General features: G+C 33.0%; 1 protein-coding gene across 1 annotated transcript in view; it reads right to left on the reverse strand.

Moving 5' to 3' along the window:
• Positions 1-9,480: 9,480 nt before the first annotated feature.
• LOC132758936 (signal peptide, CUB and EGF-like domain-containing protein 1) overlaps positions 9,481-20,711 on the reverse strand; it is a gene marked incomplete at its 5' end in the record, with an annotated part of 40,320 nt that continues 29,089 nt past the window's right edge. Inside the window, one exon of the mRNA XM_060750644.1 lies at positions 9,481-9,693. Coding sequence (XP_060606627.1) covers positions 9,481-9,693 — 213 coding nt within the window. The remainder of the gene's footprint in view (positions 9,694-20,711) is intronic.

Genomic DNA, 20,711 nt, shown 5'->3' on the forward strand with positions numbered 1-20,711 from the left:
TTTGCCAACAACGCTTTACTTTAAATCATGACAATCAGCTGGTTTACACTTCCGGGGAATGGAGCGGTCACGTAATTGGGGTTTCCGGTTTCATTTTTAAAGTGCGTCACACGTTACTATTGTCTCAACTATTATGCTAAGAATACATGCTCAGTCTCCAGCTTTTACTCCAATAATGCCCCTTAACCATCACCTGGGCTTGGATGAGGGCACATTTTCATAAAAAGTAAAGTTTATTAATAGAAACTTGCTTTGTTTTCCAATGTATTTTTCAAGCTAGCAACATACGAAGATTTATTAAATATTTTCACTAGTGTGTAACAAAGGTTATGTAATGAAAGTTTTACAGAAAAAGCAGTTCTCTCCTTCATTTGCATCATTAAAATCAAAACAAAGTGACTATTTAGCGTCAATATTTTTAAAAGTATCGATTAGCAATGATATTATTGCCATTTTCCAACAATCATAAAGTTTAAAACTATTTTATTACCTTATTCTTAAAAAAATAAGTAACATTTATTAAAATTTTTATAATTAGCCTTTAGAAGGAAAGGACATTTTCTCTTAATTTGTGTATAAACTTTAATGTACATGTATTTCATCACAAAGAAATATCAAATCAAGTTAAATTTAATATTAAGCATTTCATTGAGGACTAATTTTACATTTTTCTATCTCTAAAATTATTATTATTTTATTGAGTTTTATTTCCTTTGCACTTTAACATTAACTCTTATTTATTTTATGCTTTTCAGTGGATTACTGATTTATCCGTGAAAAATATATTTGATAATTTCACAGTGAAAATTATCAAAATATAATTTCACTTTTTTCAATGACGAAACTACTTTTATAAGATTTTCCCCATGAAGTACCTCAATTTTATTTTGGCTGACAATTCTGACAATGTTCGGCTGTTTAAAGAAAAAGCAAAGCTGAAATTGATACATAACTTAAATGTTAGAAGTAATAAAAAGAAGAAAACTTACTTCTACTCATTCAAATTCCAATCACCAAATTTCGTCTCTAATTTTTTATTATTTCATTTTTACAGTCTGAAAAATACATTCCTTCCCCATGAAAAACTGCTCTTGATGACATTTGGGCATATTAAAGTATCCTACGAGCAATAACTGCCATATGCTTTATGAAAAAATAAAAAGCATTGTCACAGCCTTCACTCGAAGAATAAGTAAAACATCCCAGCGTTCTTGAGCAAGCTTCCAAGTTTTCCATTTTCCTAGCTCCTTTTCTGAATGTTTTCACATCTGTAAACACTTATTTTTTGTCTGTTACAATCCTCAATCAAGTTTTCTTTCTTTTAAAAAGGTGTATGACTAACAAATCCAAATTATATCCCTCTGAATCTTACACAATTATTTTCCTCCCATGAAATACACAACTTTAAAAAAATGGCTGCCGTTTACATTTTACAAAGCCAGGTCTAATATAAATTCGCAGTAAGTAACAGAAATATAGATGGATGGTTCGACTTTTCTCCTACAAGAATTGTTTGTTTTTAGTATTAAAACAAGCGATCATTCATATTTTTTTAATAAAACAAATAAATATCACCGTCATTTAACGTTGACTGGCGGACTTATTTTTCAGCTCAAGACTTCTTGTTTTTAATGAGAAATTCCGACTAAATGGGGCTCTCAATGGGGGAAACAGATGTTAATATTAACGTTAAAATCATGGAAATTTCGTTTTAACTTGTTTTTAAGCATAAAATAATAAGAAAATTTGTCTGTTTGTTGTGTTAGATGTCATTTTATTTCATCTCGTGAACTTTAAAAACAGTATTCTCACTCGTGGCTACGCCACTCGTGAGAATACTGTTTTTAAAGCCCACTCGATGAAATAAAATTTCATCTTACACACAAACAAACAAATATCCTCTATATAGTGTACCCCTCTATTTAACCACACTCATATAATTTGCCAAGACCGAAATATTCTACATCTTAAAGATGAGGCAATGAACTAAAATATATTAAAGAACATACAAATTCCATTTAATAATTTTAAGTAACTTGTAGATTTGTTCTGATGATATATCTGTTATATAAACATGTATATCTAATTACGTTCAAAACAGTTTATCCTCAACACTATAATATCAATTTTTGTTGATTTGAAAATAAACAAAACAATCTAGTATAATTATTGAAGCTCGTACTATATATAACATCATTAAATTGTAACGTGACATTGTCTTCAAGATCATTGAAAATTAGTATAGAAATTGTACTGTTTATGCATTTCTATCAATGTATTATCACACTTAGAATGATTATGTACTATGTACATGTTAAAATAAAATAATGTTCTGTTCTGTTTTGTATTGTATATCCGACGACATAGGATTGCTTTCTTTAGATGCGTTTTACGGCGAACGTATGGTATACATGCATACGAACAAATAAAAAAAATTTACACAGAGTGTAAACTGTTTCTTTGAAACAGCTCTTTGTTCACAGATATATATGGCTGTACATTTGTTCAAACATTTTTAAAACAATCAATAAACAGTTTGAAACAATTATTTGTACGTGCTATTGATTTATGCAGGAAAAGCAAATAACAGGGGGTACCAAAATGCTGTGTATACCCTTATCACTTACACAACTATTTCGTTAATGAATTTTACTAACGACTGATTAGCGAAAACGTAACGATTCTTTCTGGTTATGCAACAAAAACAATCGTAGAAATAACTAACGTGTTGGTTACGTGATCGCTAACGTTTCTGGTTACTCATCCCAGCCAGCTAACGGAACGTCAGTTGTTCTACGCAAGTGCCCGTTCGTACCTGAAATAATGCACGGGAGGGCACATGAGGTCTGTGTGACGTAAAATCCAATCAAACAAACAAAATTTCTACATTAACTCGATTGCATAACATGTAACATGCAGAAAATAACATAAAACATCAATTATCAGTGGATAATTATCACGTGTATATCATCACCATGTATTAACAAGGCTGTTGCACATTTTTAAATATATTATTAGTTATAAAGATTTTGACAGGTAATATGACCCTATATAAACAGAAATATAACCCGAGCAGCTAGGCCATATAACATGTCAATGATTTTAGTAACTATATTCCCATGCCTCATTTTGTGTCTCATACAGTTAATAATACAGAAATATATGCATTTATTTTAGTAACATGTAAATTTCATAGATTTACAGCAACCGTGTATGTATTACAGTAATTACGGCAAACTCGACCGTTACCCATTGTATGGAAGTACATACGTAAGAAACTAATTTTGGGGCAGATTGATAAATACTGACAGTATAATTTATATATAAATTATATAATTAACATATGAATAAAATGATTGGTATAAAAGTAAAAAGAACTTGGTGTAAAATGGTAAAGAGATGTTGGATATAAATGGTTTATATGAATACCTTTTCTATCATTGTCAAGTATCACCTACATTAACATTGCCCAGAGATCATAAACCATAATAACAATGAATAATGTCTTAAAATATTTAGGCCTCAGGCGGTGCTAGAGAGTCAACAACCATAATGTTTCAAAGTCGATTGTGTTTGTTTGGTTGGTTTTACGGCACATTTACGGCACACCAACACAGTTCTAGTGAATAAAGTTTTTAAAATGAAGCATACTGTATATGTTTTTGTAGTATAAGACGGTATAAAACGATGTCGTGAAACAATGAAAAATGTACACTTCAATTTTAAACTAAATTCCAATAATTAATACAATTTGTCTAGTGGAATTGTTTAGAAAAAGTATGAAATTGGGTAAATTTGTCGATGATATCACAATGAATGTTTCAGTGAAGTAAGGGGAATCACCATAACATATTGTTAACATTTTGTGTAGCAATTTAATATACATTTTATTAATCATGGCATACCAATTAACATACAATTCATTTTTGCCAAACCTTTTTTCAATGGCACTTGTGAATAATATATTTGAAAAACAGAAAATCAAAATAAATTTAATAAAACAATGAAATCCGTAATTATTCATATTAATTTTGCATCCAAAATAACATAATACTTTAATACTTATTTTCCGTTCAACGTAGTTGATTTGGAACTGTCATGATGTAATGGAATAAAATATACAGCCAGGTGGACTGGTTTTACGGCACAACAGCACAATACTAGTGAATAACGTTTTCAAAATGAAGCTTAATGTATGTTCATGTGGAATTAGACAGAATAGATGATGACGTGAAACAAGCGAAAACGTACGTTTCCATTTCAAATTAGATTCCAACAATTAATTTCTCTGGTAAATTCGTTCGTTTGAAAATTATGAAATTGTATGTGTTATTTTGTCAATGATATCATAGTGAATGATTTTCCGGCAGATGCTCTCACAAACAACAACATTACATTTATTGATTGATTCATTTTAATAAACGATTGTGTGTTGTTTGTTTGTTTGTTTCGGTTTTAACGGCACATAGACACATAACTGGCCATTAGAATATTAAACCTCAAAAAGGGGTTAGTACATGCTTATAAAATGGGTTTGTTAACCCTTTACCGCATGAGCATATTGTGAAAAATGACCGTTTTCATTGAAAAGCCTCCGGTTACAAGCTAAAAATGCTATGGAACTATGAAGAATGCTTCAGAACTGATAAAAGTTGATGTCGACTGAACCATAGCCTCTGTAACAGCATGCTCAGTTTTGATGATACCAGGAAGTGCTGAAACTTCACAATGGATAAATATAGAGTAAAAGGCTTTTCCACGTTGGGTACACGTTTCCTTACGATCGACCCGAGGCCATTTGTTAGCCTGTCACATAATCAAAATTTTATTGGCGATAAGGGGGCTTCAAACCCCCGAAACAGAAGGGGGCACATCCCCCTTCTGGCAACACCTTGATGTATCTATTTTCAATTTTTTAGCACCATTTCTCAAAACAAAAACAAGTGTTTGGGAGCTAAATAAAGCGTTTTTTTACTATTTGAGGTCTCAAAAGGGGATTAAAAGTCGTCAAAAGACGTTATGAAGTAACTAACTAATTTACATTATATTTAAAATATTCAAGTATGTTTGAATGTGACTTGGGTTTCATGCCCGCTCCTTATCTACTAAACCCCATGCACCTTGAGTCAAACGTTAACCACATCGAGACCATATGAAGTATCTTTCTTTGTGTCATCGCGGACTATATATTTTTATAGTTAGGCCATTTGTAAAACATCATTTTTAACACTTCGCCATCTGTAAATTACAGTACCCCATTTGCAAATACCAAATTTTTCAAATTTTAATTTTTGGAGGCATAAAAAAACAACAGTTTTTATTATATATATAAACTTTTACTGTTATTTGTTAATTGTATTTCTATTCTTTCAGGACAATGACTCTAAACATAAATCAAAGTCTACAGGCATGGTTTGAGAAGCAAAATATGACAACAAAACTGATGGATGAACCAGCCTCTTCTCAAGATATAAATCCCAAAGTGAATCCTAAAACGGAACAGGAACTTGTCGTGGGTATTGTAAAGTTTTGGGAAAATCTCGACAGTCTAGCATGTGGCCGCTATTTTGACCATATACATCATGTTCTCCTCGAGGTTGTTCTGAACAATGGTGGACTTACCAAGTATTAACATTATGTATGCTAACATTCAAGAGGATCATCTTTTTTTAGCAGCAGAGAAAATAATGTGCATATCGCTAGAGTGTTTGACACACACTGCTATAAGATAATTGTCACTGAAGAAAAACATTTGTCATTTTATGTAAATATTGACATATAGCTGATAATTTCTTCTGTAATGCTCGATTCGTCTTATTTATTAAGTTATTGTTTTTGTGCATGTTTATTTTTTGTTTTTAGAGCAAACAAATAGAACTATCTTTTTTAAAACAAAACACTCTTTTCTTCGACTGAAACATATCTACATCTATAACTAGTTTGCCAATAGAAAATTTATGTTTGCATATATGTTTGGATGTAAATTGTTTCAAACTGTGGTCATCCATTGTTTAATGAAATCAGCATAAAACACCATCAATTAAGAATATCTTAGCACTTGGTTAAAGAGTTTATTATTATACAGTGTTTTAGCTCACCTGAACAAAGTGACATGGTGAGTTTTTGTGATCGCTTTTCGTCTGGCGTCCGTCTGTCCGTATGCTTTTACTTTAAACAACATCTTCTCATAAACCACTGAGCCAATTACATCCAAACGTCACAGGAATGTTTCTTTGGTAGTCAACTTTAAAAGTTATTTAAAAGAATTTAATTCCATGCAGAACTCTGGTTGCCATGGCAACCGAAAGAAAAAACTTTTAAAAAAATCTTTAAAAAAGCCGAAAGATCTAGAGCTTTCATATTTGGCATGAAACATCGTCAGTGTCTACCAAGTTTGTACAAATAAAAGCCCGGGGGCCTATATACAGGTGAGCGTTTTCAGGGCCACCATGGCCCTCCTGTTATTATTTAGGCTTATACTATCCTAATCTTCTATTTCAAAATATTGAAACATTTAATTTTGATCTTTAGGAACTTTTTAACAAATAATGCAGTATCATAAAAATTTATGGTTGTGTAAAAAAATAAACTAAACTATTTTAAAAGTATTTATAAAATTTATTTTTATTGACATTTACAACAGCATTGATATAATAACATTCATTATCATACATAAAAGAAAAAGAATAATTCATGTAGTATAATAATAGAATTAGATTTATATCAGACTTTGAGAAAATCAAGCTGTAAAACTTCAAATTTACATGATAGATATCTGCTTTGTAAGTTTGTTGGCGAATCAATGTATTCAAAATTTATTAATCGTAATTATTCCCTATTCAAGTATATAGATATTAAAACTACTCGTTTGAAAGAAAAATCGTAGTAAGTTCCCTAAAAAGTGGTTGATGCATGCACGTAATCATTGCAAACTAAAATAGCAGTATAATATTTTGTTGAAAATTTTTTTTTTCATTCTTTACATACAAAATGTGCTTTAAATCAGCAAGATATCTTTTGTGAAACCCTGTAAGATTTTAGAAATAACTATCAATACAAAAGTTATAACAATATTTCATTAGATATAGCTTTATAACGTTTAAAGTGACATTATGCTCACTTTTTCTGTTTCAAAATGAGCTAATCTGCTTTATCTTTAAAAACAAATGACCATTATAATGGTGTAGAACAATTAAATTAATTAGTTATGTAAAATATTTAGGATAAAAAAAATAAAAATGACTTAAATACGACTATCCTACTCTTTAAAACTGATAAATGACAATGTATATTCTTTAAAATGTTTGTGAAACAAATTCTTGCATAAATATTCCAAACATCTAATGTTTTGTATCTCTTTTATGTTTCATTACATTTTATCACAACTGTGCACATTGATTGACTCATTTTTTCTGGGGCTACTTTTTGTGACGACAGGAATAACGATAGAAATGCCACATTCAGAAGCTGGTTCATTGGTTACCTTTTTCTTGGATGTCATATTGTTACAACAGGGAACGTGTATTTAATTTTGCTTATGATACAAAAGAAAAAGAACATCAAGACACTCGGCAATCTGATTTATACTCGGGGCCTACGCCCCCTCGTACAAATCAGATAGGCTCGTGTTTCGATGCTCTTTTTATTACATAACATACATAATGGCAGAAGTAAACTTAAGTAATGTTCAGAAATGAGTGTTTGTGGAACGTGTATGTACGATCCTATCACGATCCTACCTACGAAACGTCACTCATTACATACTCAGATGCCCGTTTGTGCCAGAAACAATTTTGCAAAGGGGGCACCTGAGTTCTTTCTCCACCAGTAAAGCTGAAGAGTCGCAATAATGACCTACACGGTTTTTGTGCGATGTAACCCCACCCCAAAAACAGAAAATCAAATAAGAAATGCTTTTAAATTCATCATTTTTTACAGGATGGAATGTTATTAACTGTATTTGATTTAAATACGTAATAGATAGCGTTAAATACATGTCATTACAAATTCCATTATAAATATCACCGATGCACTATGTTCGTCTTCATCCAATTCTTCAAAATATTGAAATTGAAACTTTTCAGTATACATCAAACAAACTTCTCAGTTAACAGATATTTTTACTTTTGGTTGAATATAGGTATAAATAAACTTACAGTATTTTAAAAATGTCAAAGACAATAATTGTAAATAATATCTTTCCGTTTTGTCTAGGAAATGTCCGCTTCGCTGGCGTTTAATTTTTCAAAACATCACAATTGCTACTTTGAACAGCTTTTATACATTTTTTCTTCGTTATACTCAAGTTATAACAACATGATAGGTTAGAGTGTTGAGAAAAATCAATAGACATTTTGCCCCGTTTACTCCGTTGTCTCAAAAATCTCCCTTGCGTATTTTAGTCATACCCGATGAATTGTGGGTAACTTCTGTACATGTCTGGAAAAACCAACTTTCATTTTTGCATCAAAAAATAATGTGAAAAATGCATTTTCTAGCGAAATTGTTGCTAAAGGGTTGGTTAAAATGTAAGTTATTGTTATTTTAGTTAAAATATTGTGATTTGTGTGGAAATTTGTTTGCATTTTTTTTTTACACCAAATTACCTGTCAAACCTCAGTTGAGCTCCTTTAACACTGCTCATTTTGTTAGGGCGAAGTCAGAGTTTCTTAAGCCAGTGTTTACTGTTTTGGCCAGTTGGTTGACATTTGGCCCTGGTCCATAGCTGTCGAAACAGGTATGTTCAATGGTGTGTATTCGTCTTGGTTATAGACCTGCTTTTCCCCTTTTCCCATTATAATTCTTTGCAATAAGTTCATCACTTAAAAATACCTTCTTCACAAGTATCCATCCAAAATTGCCGATAGAGCAGGCATTTAGTCTTGCTTGTCGAACCAGATCTGCATAAATATGTAGTTCATTGCGGTTAGTTGGAATATCGTTTTCCGAACAGATTTCAGCAATACCTCCTAAATAGCAGGGGTGAGAAAAGTGTTTTTCTTTGATCATTTTAATGATGATGATGCATCCAGCTCATAGCTGAACTGGGAAGTCTGATCAACATCCAACATCTTGCGGAATTGTAAGAGTGACTGGTTCATTTGGAGTAAGCACATAGTTTTCCTTTTCACAAGACATTTCAGCAGTTTGCTCATTTTCTCCAATTTCTTGAAATTTTATTCCAGGCTCTTGTGTTGACGTTGTCTTTGGTGATGGACATGCATTGGTCTCATTTTCTGAAGTTTCTTCTACTGCAACCCTTGATATATTGGTTTCATTTCTAGTTGAACGATTTAACACATTTTCTAAAAAATCGACAGACACTAGGCTTGTGTTCAATTTGTTTTCAAATTTGTTATCTAATGCTGTGACCATTTCCAATATTTTCTCAATCTTTTCACTATTTGCAGCACAAGGTCATGAACACTCATTATCACACTGTGTTACTGCATCAACAGATGTTGGCTTAACACAAAGATTTTAAATCTCTTGAACTGTTTTAGTTACCACAACTGGTAATGTCTGTGATCCAAAAGAACGACTATTTGCTTCAGATTGTGTTACCTGTAATGATAACAAGTCGGCCTGGTCTATTGTAAGCATATCTGTGTTGTATGGAGATCGACAAGGATCAGCTTGTGTGTCTGTGTAGTCTCCAGCACCTTCAACAAGAACAGTAATTGCTCGATCGTTCTAATATTTTTAAAAAATAAGTGATACTGTAAAATCAGATAATTATGCAAGGCTAAATTTTCATAAATGTTTAAGTCTGAAACCAAACATAAACTCAAAATGTAAGTGCAAATTTTTTTTGTCCAAATTTCTAGAAAAAGGATCCATATTAATAAGAAGCATAATTCTACAACTGATTTTTTTACATTTTGGTTGTCAAGTTTTGTGTAAGGATGGTAGGCCTAATAGCAGAACAGTCACTAAATTCTAGCATTATTTCAGATTCTATGAAGGTAATTTTTTATGCAAAGATGTTTTTTCTCGAAATGATTTAACTCAAAGTTTAACAGATATTAAACCCTGATGTAAATTTCTGATCTTACAGTAATAGAATAAACTGTAATATGATGTAAACATACACATGTATTTATGAAGAGAAATAACATTTAGCAAATATTAGCAAAAATACTTCAGTTTTGGCAACTTGATCCATTGTTACAATTGCATCAACAAAAGATTATCAACCTTAAATCAATTATCAATTATTAACATGTCCAGAGAGCATAAATCATAATAAAATTTGTAACAATGAATAATGTCTAAAAACAAGAGCTGTCGGTAGGACAGCAACGCTCGACTATTCTTAGTGCTTGATAGTAAAAAAAGCCTTAATTAAAAGGTAAAATTTTCTAAGTAAAGAAAAAGGCAAAATTTTACTTTAAATTTATATTATAAATATAAAATATTTGAGGTATTACAAAAACTTTCAAGTAAATTCTAAGTCGAAAAAGGGGCATAATTCTGTCCAAATGCTTGATAGAGTTACCTCCTCCTGTCTACATGTAGGGGTCATGATGGTGAAGGAGTGTGCAAAGTATCAAAGCCATATGTCAATGGACTTTGAAAATATTTGAGGTATTACAAAAACTTTAACGTAAATTCTTAGTCGAAAAAGGGGCATAATTCTGTCAAAATGCTTGATAGAGTTACCTCCTCGTCTTACATTGTTGGGGTCATGATGGTGAATAAGTGTGCAAAAGTTTCAAAGCCATATGTCAATGGACTTTGAAAATATTTGAGGTATTACAAAAAACTTAAACGTAAATTCTAAGTCGAAAAAGGGGCATAATTCTGTCAAAATGCTTGATAGAGTTACCTCCTCCTGTCTACAGGTTTGGGTCATGATGGTCAACAAGTGTGCAAAGTTTCAAAGCCATATGTCAATGGACTTTGAAAATATTTAAACTATTACAAAAACTTTAACATAAGTGGTTACGCCGACGCAGACGCCGACGCCGACGCTGGGGTGACTACAATAGCTCTACTTATTCTTATCGAATAGTCGAGCTAAAAAATAGGCTTAAGGCGGTGTTAGAGTCAACAACCATAATGTTTCAAAGTCGCTTGTGTTTATTGTGGGTGGTTTTAAGGCACACCAACACAGTTCTAGTGAATAACGTTTTAAAAAAGAAGCCTTATGTATATATTCATGTGGTATAAAACGATGTCGTGAAACAATGAAAAATGTACACTACAATTTAAATTATATTCCAATAATGAATTCAATTTATCTGGTTAATTCGTTTAAAAAAAGTATGAAATTGTGTTATTTTGTCGATATCAGAATGAATGATTCAGAGAAGTTACGGGAATCACCAAAACATAATGTCAACATTTTGTATAGCAATTTGATATACATTTTATTAAGCATGGCATACAAATTAACATACAAATCATTTTTGCCAAACATTTTTTCAATTGCAATAGTGAATAATAAATTTTGAAAAACAAAAAATAAAAATTTATCTAATAAAACTATGAAATCCGTAACTATTCATATTATTTCTGCATCCAAAATAACAATACTTTCTTACTTTTTTCCGTCAAACGTAGTTAATTTTGGACTGGCATGATGTAATGGAATGAAATATACAGCCAGGTGGAATGGTTTTACGGCACAACAACACAGTTCTAGTGAATAACGTTTTCAAAAATGAAGCTTAATGTATGTTCATGTGGAATAAATGATGACGATAAACAAGCAAAAACGTACGCTTCCATTTCAAAATAGATCACAACAATGAATTCCTCTGGAAAATTATTTTTAAAAAAGTATAAAGTGTTAATAAAATTTGATAAACAATTAAATCTACCTTGTTAATTTGTTAACATTCTTATTACACTTGCATCCATAATAACATTAATGTGTTTTACTTTATTATTTATTTACCGTTAAAATAGTTGATTTTGGACTGTCATGATGTAACGAAATACCTTACTTATCATAAAATATATTTACTTTATACCACAATAAATGATTGTGCTCTCTTTCTCCTCATTAATAAAAACACTTCGACTATATATACTCACAATATCTCACAATCAACAACGGCGAGCATTGACACATAAAACGTTCTGCTATGAAATGTAGGCAGGTAGAATGTAATGTTTTGTTTTGAAAGTGTTACAAAATTTCTGATAAATGTCTTCCCTTTACACAGAAATATGTAAGCTACAACAACCAAATGTCTCAAAGTCAGGTGAGTTTTAGGGACATATGTCGTTTTCATACATACGAGATATGTTTTTTTCTTAATATATTAATATACTGGTATATAGCGGTGAATTGTACAATATAAGGTGATAAATAGCTGTTTGTACTTTTTTACAAATATTTCACACCTTATAAGCCACGCGTCTCCAGATTTATGCATATTTCATGAATGTTTTGATATGTTTTGATAAGATTTTATAAAGTAAGATATTATCAAGGTAATAGATTGCAAACAGTTATCTATCCTCTTTAAGACCACGCTTGCTCCGAATTGACCAATCACGGCTCATTATTTCCGTTGTATATATCGTATAGACAACACTAAACCGTTGTCTATTTTACACCATATATACGCACGATTTTCCCGTCTTATTAACAGATAAGACGAGAAAATCGTGCATAAGCATGCAGTCAATTTGGGCTGTATTTGCATGGACAGATCTTGTGTGGGCGTAAACGGGGGGAGGAGGGGGCAGAGGGCGGGACGATTAAAGTTTACCCTTAGCAAACTAAATATCTTTATAAGGGTAAAAGAACATGCATGTATGTAATGTACACTACGCACAACTACATTCAAAGAAACCGTTTGTTACTGAAACAATTTCGAGTTCAGTGCTGAAATAATAATGTAACAGTGTATACAGAAAATTTACATAATATTAATTCTAAATTTTGTAGAATTTTAAAGAGTGTCAATAGACTCCGGTACACATATTTCGAAACGGCTACTGCTAACAGTTTCAGTAAGTGTCCTATTAGCTAACATAGGGGCAGTGTCTCTGATTTTTTCTTGACTGGGGGCTGCAGTACGTTACTTAGTTGCTGCAGTTGACCCAGATAAGGACGTTTATAATCCCGAACTGCAGTACTACGGTGCCCGCTTCGTGCCATTATAGCCTGTTCGTCGTAGTTGCTTTCATATAGGCGAGTACAAAGGGTTACTTGACCGGTTTCTAATGTTGCGCCCTTCCGTGCCAATTTTGGCTTCTTGAAACATAGATTTCATGTATTTTCCCAGCGTGTTAATGCAAACACACTGAGAGAAAGCTACCGCCCCGTTAATTCTATTTGGCAATGGTTTCCTATAAAAGGCCCTGCTGGTGGAATATGTGACAAATATTGCTCAAGCAGACTAACAATACACCTGGGATTATTTTCATCTTGAAACTGTTTTACCAGCTTCGGCACAACCCTTCTTTGTTTGAGACCACCCTGAACATTTTTTAAATTACTGGAACGTCCACAAAATACCAATATTTTCTGGTAAGATTCATTAGTTATACTATACTGAGTAACATCTTAAGTTTTATGTTGAAACTTAAACTTTTGGCGGAATCAAGCCCAATAACATTACGATTCCACAATAGCAACTCGTCTTCTTCCGTCACGGGGTCTGCTCTGTCGCGGTGAATACCAATACCTGAAGTTCGAAAAAATAGCTGAGATCACTGATAAATGAAAAAGTTTGAGTTAAGCTTAAAAGATACATGTATATACAGGCAGTTTTTCTTACATTTCGTTTGGCGGTATAAAGTTGACGTCGCCAGTATTTTATGTGGCGGCCTTTATGCGCACATGCGACGGCTATTACGTATGCACATATAAACTATCTTGTACGCACGTACTAGCTATTGCGTGTACACGCAATTGCTATTACATGCGTATGTGATACATATTTCCAACTTTATATGATAACAAGCGGGTAGAATCATCGATCAGCCAGCTAGATGGCTACGAATGATGACGTTAAATAAGTTCAATCTTGGTTCCGGGGGGGGGGGGACGGCGGAGGAAGTTATCAGCTTCCGTAACTTATAAATACATCAATACATGTTTGCTGTATATTTTGATCTCATAAAAGTAAGACATACCTATAAGATCGCACCCTCCTTGATATTTCTAGAATTATATTTTCCCACTAGAGTCAAGCCTGTTATTTATATTAAACAGTTATTTTGGTAATCTTACCTGCACTGGTTTATGCTTTCATGCGACTGTCTAACGCCTTTCGGAACTCGCTGAATGACTTGTCACTCTCGTCCAGTATTTTCACATCAAAGCGACCATAGTCCTCTCTCAAAGTACGTTGAATGGATGCTATATAACGTATTTGGGGGATAGTTCTTTCCATCTTTCCTACGACATTCCACGATAAATCGGGACAACCAATAATCCAAACTTACTGTGGATTGAACAGCTAGGTCAACTGGGACCGCCGCACGGTCATCCAACAAAGTTTCACTTTGCTTGATTCACCACTGCGCCGAGTCTTCAAAGCAAGACATAGCCCAACTATTTTGTTTGCGTGTATTTCTTGGTATTCGCTGCGCTTTCAGCAGAGATAAATCGCTATCAGTTACAACATTTAAAGAATCAAATCGTCCATCAGTATCACTTTTTACGTTTATATTAACCAAATCCTGTGTGGGTAAATTGTCCAGTTGTGTAATTGTAACATTGTCAGTTTGAAAAAGTTGGCTTAAATCAAATTCCCCTTATTCATTTTACCATACAATAAATCTACATGTACAAACGTGCTAGTAATATAGATCCGCACAAAGTATTGAGCATTGACTGCACTTTAATGAGATAGACATTTCCTTTTGGTTGGATTTATACTAGACTTTTGCAGCTTACACCGATGCGGACAGTGGACGGTGGACTGCTGATAACTTTCAGGGGTTTTCTCAAAATAATAATATTGTATATAATTCAAAGTTGAAGGGTAAGTAAATGATAATAAACAATCTAGTTTTCAAATTTATGTTAATAGTTCAAACCAATTTCTTACCGTCTGCAAATAAGTCCGGCACACATCATTAAAGTGTTACTTAACAATTTTCTTGAATGTCTCCGCACCGAGCTTATAGCATGGTAAGACTTAAGTTGGGAAATTGCATGTTCCACAGTCACCCTGTAGTTTACATACCTATTTTATTTTCTACATTTTCGTAGCTCTTGTCCTCATTTTCGCGACAGTTGGGCAGACGTATATCCTGTACCTGTTTGGATATGTCTTATCTCCTAGTATGTTTAAAATGGGGGGGGGGTAGGGCTAAAATTTGTCATCAGTGCATACTACTGTGCATCAATTATGTGACCAAGGAGGCCACTCTCAACATGAAATAATGAAAATGATTTATGTTCAATAAAATGGAAATAAATGTTGAAAATTATGTTTCGGCTATAGAAATAATACAACTACTGAAAACTAAATGGAATAGAATATCCTAATACATGTACATGTATACAGTTTTATAAGAATACAATATTAAAACATAAAATAGTGAATGCTGTAGCTGTAAGAAATTTGAAAGAATAATATGCTTCGTTAAAATATATTTTCCCTTTGTAGCGATTGACCAACAATCCGAACCTGCGCCGAGACCGGTAACCGTGGCTGCCTCTCTGAGACCGGTAACCGTGACCGGCAACTGTGGATCAACATGCCGGAAAGAACAACAGTGGCAGGGGCATGGGTAGAAAAAAAGTCACCAGTAGCACTGATCAGAGAAAACCAGCTGGCATACAACAAGTTCATCACAAAGAAAGTTGACAAATTATTTAGAGAACTCGGAGTTAGCTCCGATGATGAATGAAATAAATGCACCATGTTAAATAAATTATGACAATAAAATGTCATAAAAATGATTACGTGTTTTTGTCTCTATCTCCAGAAATATTCTAACTCCTTATACGCTCATGTATAGATGAGAAAGTTAAATGTTCTGAATTTTGACTCTTCTCAGTTTACAAATGTTTTGAGAAATCCCCCGCAACATTTGTTCGTTATCAGATGTCCACTGTCTGCGTGAGAGTAAGCTGCAAAAGTCTATTAACAGCAAATAGAATAAACTGGTTTTTGACAAGACTGGATTACGGACTACTCATTTCAAATGAACTTGTATAAAGGTCAAATTAGAGGTCAGTTATTAACTATACCTTACGAAGATCCTATACAAAAACGGTTAAAATAACGCAGTTACCGTTATATTTGACAAAATTGAACAAGCACTAATTCAAGTTCCGCAAATATACGAGTTGCCGTCAAAATATACCCGTTATAAGGCTCATAATAACCGATAATTGTCTGGCGATTCCCACGGAATATTCATGAGTGCAAGTTAATCTGGCAAAGTATACAGACAATAATAACCACCGGTCAGTTTACATACACCCACATGGATTTGACATTTTTGTTTCAATTTATCAAAAAGAAAAATTATCGGACCATCCGTCATGTATACTTAATAGTTGTTAAACATAGCTAAGCATACAACGTTGGTATGACAGAAACATTCAGAAACTGATAGCGATATGTGTTTTAAATCTGTTAAAAAAGAGTACAAATAAGAAACTTACATGCAAATCCCTGTGCATAAAACTGGTCTGTAAGCACGTGGTCTAAGTCAGATAGATAATCTCATGGGGTTGTCTTTACCATACAGACACTCGCTAACGTATATCGTATAGACAAACCCACACGTTTTCTATCCTATACAAATTAGCAGAAAAAGTCATCAAATGCAAGAATAGCTATTACTATTTTTATTTGTCAAACAGTTGAAATATGAGTCATTGATAGCATATAATATGTAAATTATTAATTGCATTGAGAAGAATTTTACTTTTTTTTAACACAAAGAACCATAACTTTTAAACTGCTGATTAACAAAAAGCTTGACAAAAGTCATCACCCTTATGAAACGATACTCAGAGCGCAATAATTAGGTTGCTATCCCCAAGATCAAAGTCAATCCTAAAGGTCAAGTGCTAAAAAACATACATTTCATCTCCGCTCTATAACTTTTAAACCGCTGAAAATATTTTAGCTCACCTGTCACAAAGTGACAAGGTGAGTTTTTTGATCGCTTTTCGTCCGGCGTCCTGTCGTCCGTTCGTTGTCCGTTAACTTTTACTTTAAAGGACATCTCCTCATAAACCGTTCAGTCAATTGAATCCAAAATTCACAGCAATGTTCGTTTGGTGGTCACTTTGAAAATTGGATTTAATTCTATGCAAAAGAAAAAAAATCTTCTTAAAGAAAACCAAAGAGCTAGAACTTTGATATTTGCCATGTAGCATCATCTAGTGCATGCTGACAAAGTTTGTTCAAATGAAAGTCTTTGGGTTAAAATTGGCCCCGCTGCGGGGAAACGTTAATTTTCCATATATGTATATAGTAAAAACTGAAAAAAACAACATCTCTTTAAAAACCAAACGAGCTAGAGCTTAGATATTAAGCATGAAACATCTTCTGGTGAGTGTCTACAAAGGTTTTTCAAATAAAAGTGCTTAGGTCAAAATTGGTCCCGCTTCGGGATGTCATTGATTTCCCTTACATGTCCATTGTAAAATCTGAAAATTAAAAAACAAAACAAAAAAAAACAAAGAGCTAGATATTTGGCAAGAAACATTGTACAGAGAGTGTCTACAAAGTTTATCAATTTAAAGGCCTTTGGTCAAAATTGGCCCCGCCCCGGGGGTCATTTTCTTTATATGTATCTTGTAAAAACTGTAAAAGTCATCCCTTATAATGCCAAAAGAGCTAGAGCTTAGATATCTAACATAAAACATTTTCTAGTGAGTTTGTTTAAATATAATTCCTGGAGTCAAAATTAGGCCCGCCCCGGAGGGTCATTGGTTTCTTTATATGTATATAGTATAACCTTTACATATCTTCTTTTGAAAACCCCAAAGAGCTAAAGCATCGATATTTGGCATGAAATGTCTTCTAGTAAGTGCTTACCAACCCTGTTCAAATAAAAGCCCTTAGGTAGAAATTGGCCTTGCCCCAAGGTTGTCATTAAATTTCCATACATGATTATATATAAAAAAAAACTGAAAAAACATCATCTCTTAAAAAATCAAAAGAGCTAGAGCTTAGATATTAAGCATGTAAATATTCTGGTGAGTGTTTACCAAGTTTTTTCAAATAAATGCCCATGGGTCAAAGTTTACCGATTGTTCATGGAGTTTTTATATAAAGGTGAGCGATTTCAGGGCCATCATGGCCATCTTGTTAAATAACTTTGCACATGTGATCACCATTTTGGGTCAATGTGCAAAACGTAAGTTCGTTCAATACTTTTAACTGAAATATCCATCAGTGTATGATATCAGTATGTAATATAAAGCTTCAAGTATTTTAACCCATGAGGTTAAAGTCACATCACAACTTCAAGCACTCGTTTAAGCACCAATCAATTATGAAATCAGTATCAAGAAGATCAAGCCCTGAAACAAACAATTATAGAAATACTACATACATGTACATACTGAGATCATTAACACATCACAATATATACAATTTAAGTCATAGCATGATTATAACATATATCTGACACGAAATAGCCAATATAACAGTCATTTAACCATTCCAAGTACAGTTGTCTGTATTATATTCAACATTTAATGATTCAATCCAGTGGCCTTTGAAATAAATAAAGTAAGCTTATAAAATAGTAAAAACAATAATTTGACATGTAAAAAACATACCAATTGCGGATTTGACTCAAAGACACTCATTCAAAAATACTCAGTCTTGTGGTGTTACTGCAACATACTATAATTAAACATGTGCAAAAAAAGAGAATGACAGTGATTTATATAATTACTGCAAATAGATATTAACTTTAAATATGCTGCCATTATCAGATGCATTGTAAACAAATCATGTACAATATACACGAATATCTTCTTTTAATAAACTTCAGACACACAGATCATGTGTAACTCACTTAAACAAAGTAAGCAACCAATATAAAACTTCACCAACCTCAACCCAAAATCCACTATCCTTTTTAAGAATTAATAGAATTTTATCAACTTATAAACGATTGAAAAACATGTCTGCCTTTCACAAAAACTCATGACAACTCAGAAAACGGCGGGAACAATTACACGCATGACTTACTAATACAACAGCCAAGTGAAATCACTCATACATATTTCAATCAATAAACTACAACTGATTATTTCCCTTTGGTTACACTTAAAAACATTTAAACTGCTGCAATGTTTTAACATCACTTGGCAGAAATGATTGTCATTATGACACCAAGTGCCGAGCACACCAATCAAGTATATACCCTCAAGGTCTAGGTCAAAGTTAACTTGGTTCAAGTCTCCTCTATAACTTACTGACAATTTAAAGTTTAAGGTGTGGAGGCTGTATAAAGTCGTCCCGTACATTCAATCAGGGATGTTATATAACTAATGCTCGTTCAGCACGACAATATTTATGTGCTTGACGTAATTTTGTTCTTTTCATTCGGCTGTTTTCTTTTTGGGCGGTTCCAGTATTCCTCATTTGAATACTGTTGAATCACCCTTAGTATATGTGGCTTGCTTTTCAAATTTGTTTTTTGACGTATTATCTATGATATGCAGTCTTCATAACCTCTATCCCCTTTTAAAATTCAAGTCCATTGTCTATGCTTCCCGAAGGTTGATAGTCGCCGCTTTGTCCGTCCGTCTGTCCGTATGTCCGCTTTTCTTGTCCGGGACATAACTTAGAAACCACAAGAGAAATCAACACGAAACTTAGCAGGTAAATAGATCTCATTGAGTAAAAGTGCAGTGCGAAAGAACCATAACTCTGTCTTGCTTAATATTTGAGTTATTACCCTTTGTTCATTTTTACACTTTAAATATTCAATTTAAAAATTTGTTCTGGACATAGCTTTAAAACTATAAGAGATATCAATGATTTTTTGAAGGCAGATAGATTTCATTAGGTAAAAAAGCATCGCAAAAAGAACCATAACTTTGCCTTGCCTTATTTTGGAGTTATTGCCTTTTGTTCATTTTTACACTTTGAACTTTGTCCGGGATATAAATCTTAAACCATTAGAGTTTACAATATGAAACTTTGTAATAAAGTTATAAATTTTAAAATAACAGTTATAGCCAATAAAAGAAAGAACAAGCAAAATTTGGACATTTGACCTTGAAGATCAGGATCATGTTTTGAATGATAGTCAAGGTTAGTTTGGTCAACGGAAAGGTTTTGTCCTAAGGGTTGCTGTGGCCAAATTAGAAGACAATACACTAAGAATTTAAAAGTTATGATCCAGGTACAAATTTGTGGATGGCACGCCGCCAGGACTATAACAATACCTCTACATTTTTTTAAAAGTCGAGCTAATAAAACTATATTTTTACCAAACGTGCTAGATAGTTTCAGAACCGTTTGAATTTCTGTCTTCGCCAGACCGTCAGAATAAATGATTGTCTAACAAAATTTCCAATCCTTCGTTCCCACCCATTACCTCCCGGTGAAGAGACAGCACGTAGCTCCGTTACACCGCTAGAATTTGTTTTTCCTGCCATAATTTCGACATATTAAGCGTCCTCTAAATGTCGAAATTTTGTACTAAATTTCGCATGTATTAAATTTCGCAAGTCTCTCACGCGATAATTTTTTGCGCTCTTTAACGCCATAATTATCGAGTGAAGAACACACAACATGCGAAAATTAAGA

This window comes from Ruditapes philippinarum, unplaced genomic scaffold, assembly GCF_026571515.1.
Source record: "Ruditapes philippinarum isolate M1 unplaced genomic scaffold, ASM2657151v2 ctg3084_1_1_1_1, whole genome shotgun sequence".
In the NCBI taxonomy this organism is placed as follows: Eukaryota; Metazoa; Mollusca; class Bivalvia; order Venerida; family Veneridae; genus Ruditapes; species Ruditapes philippinarum.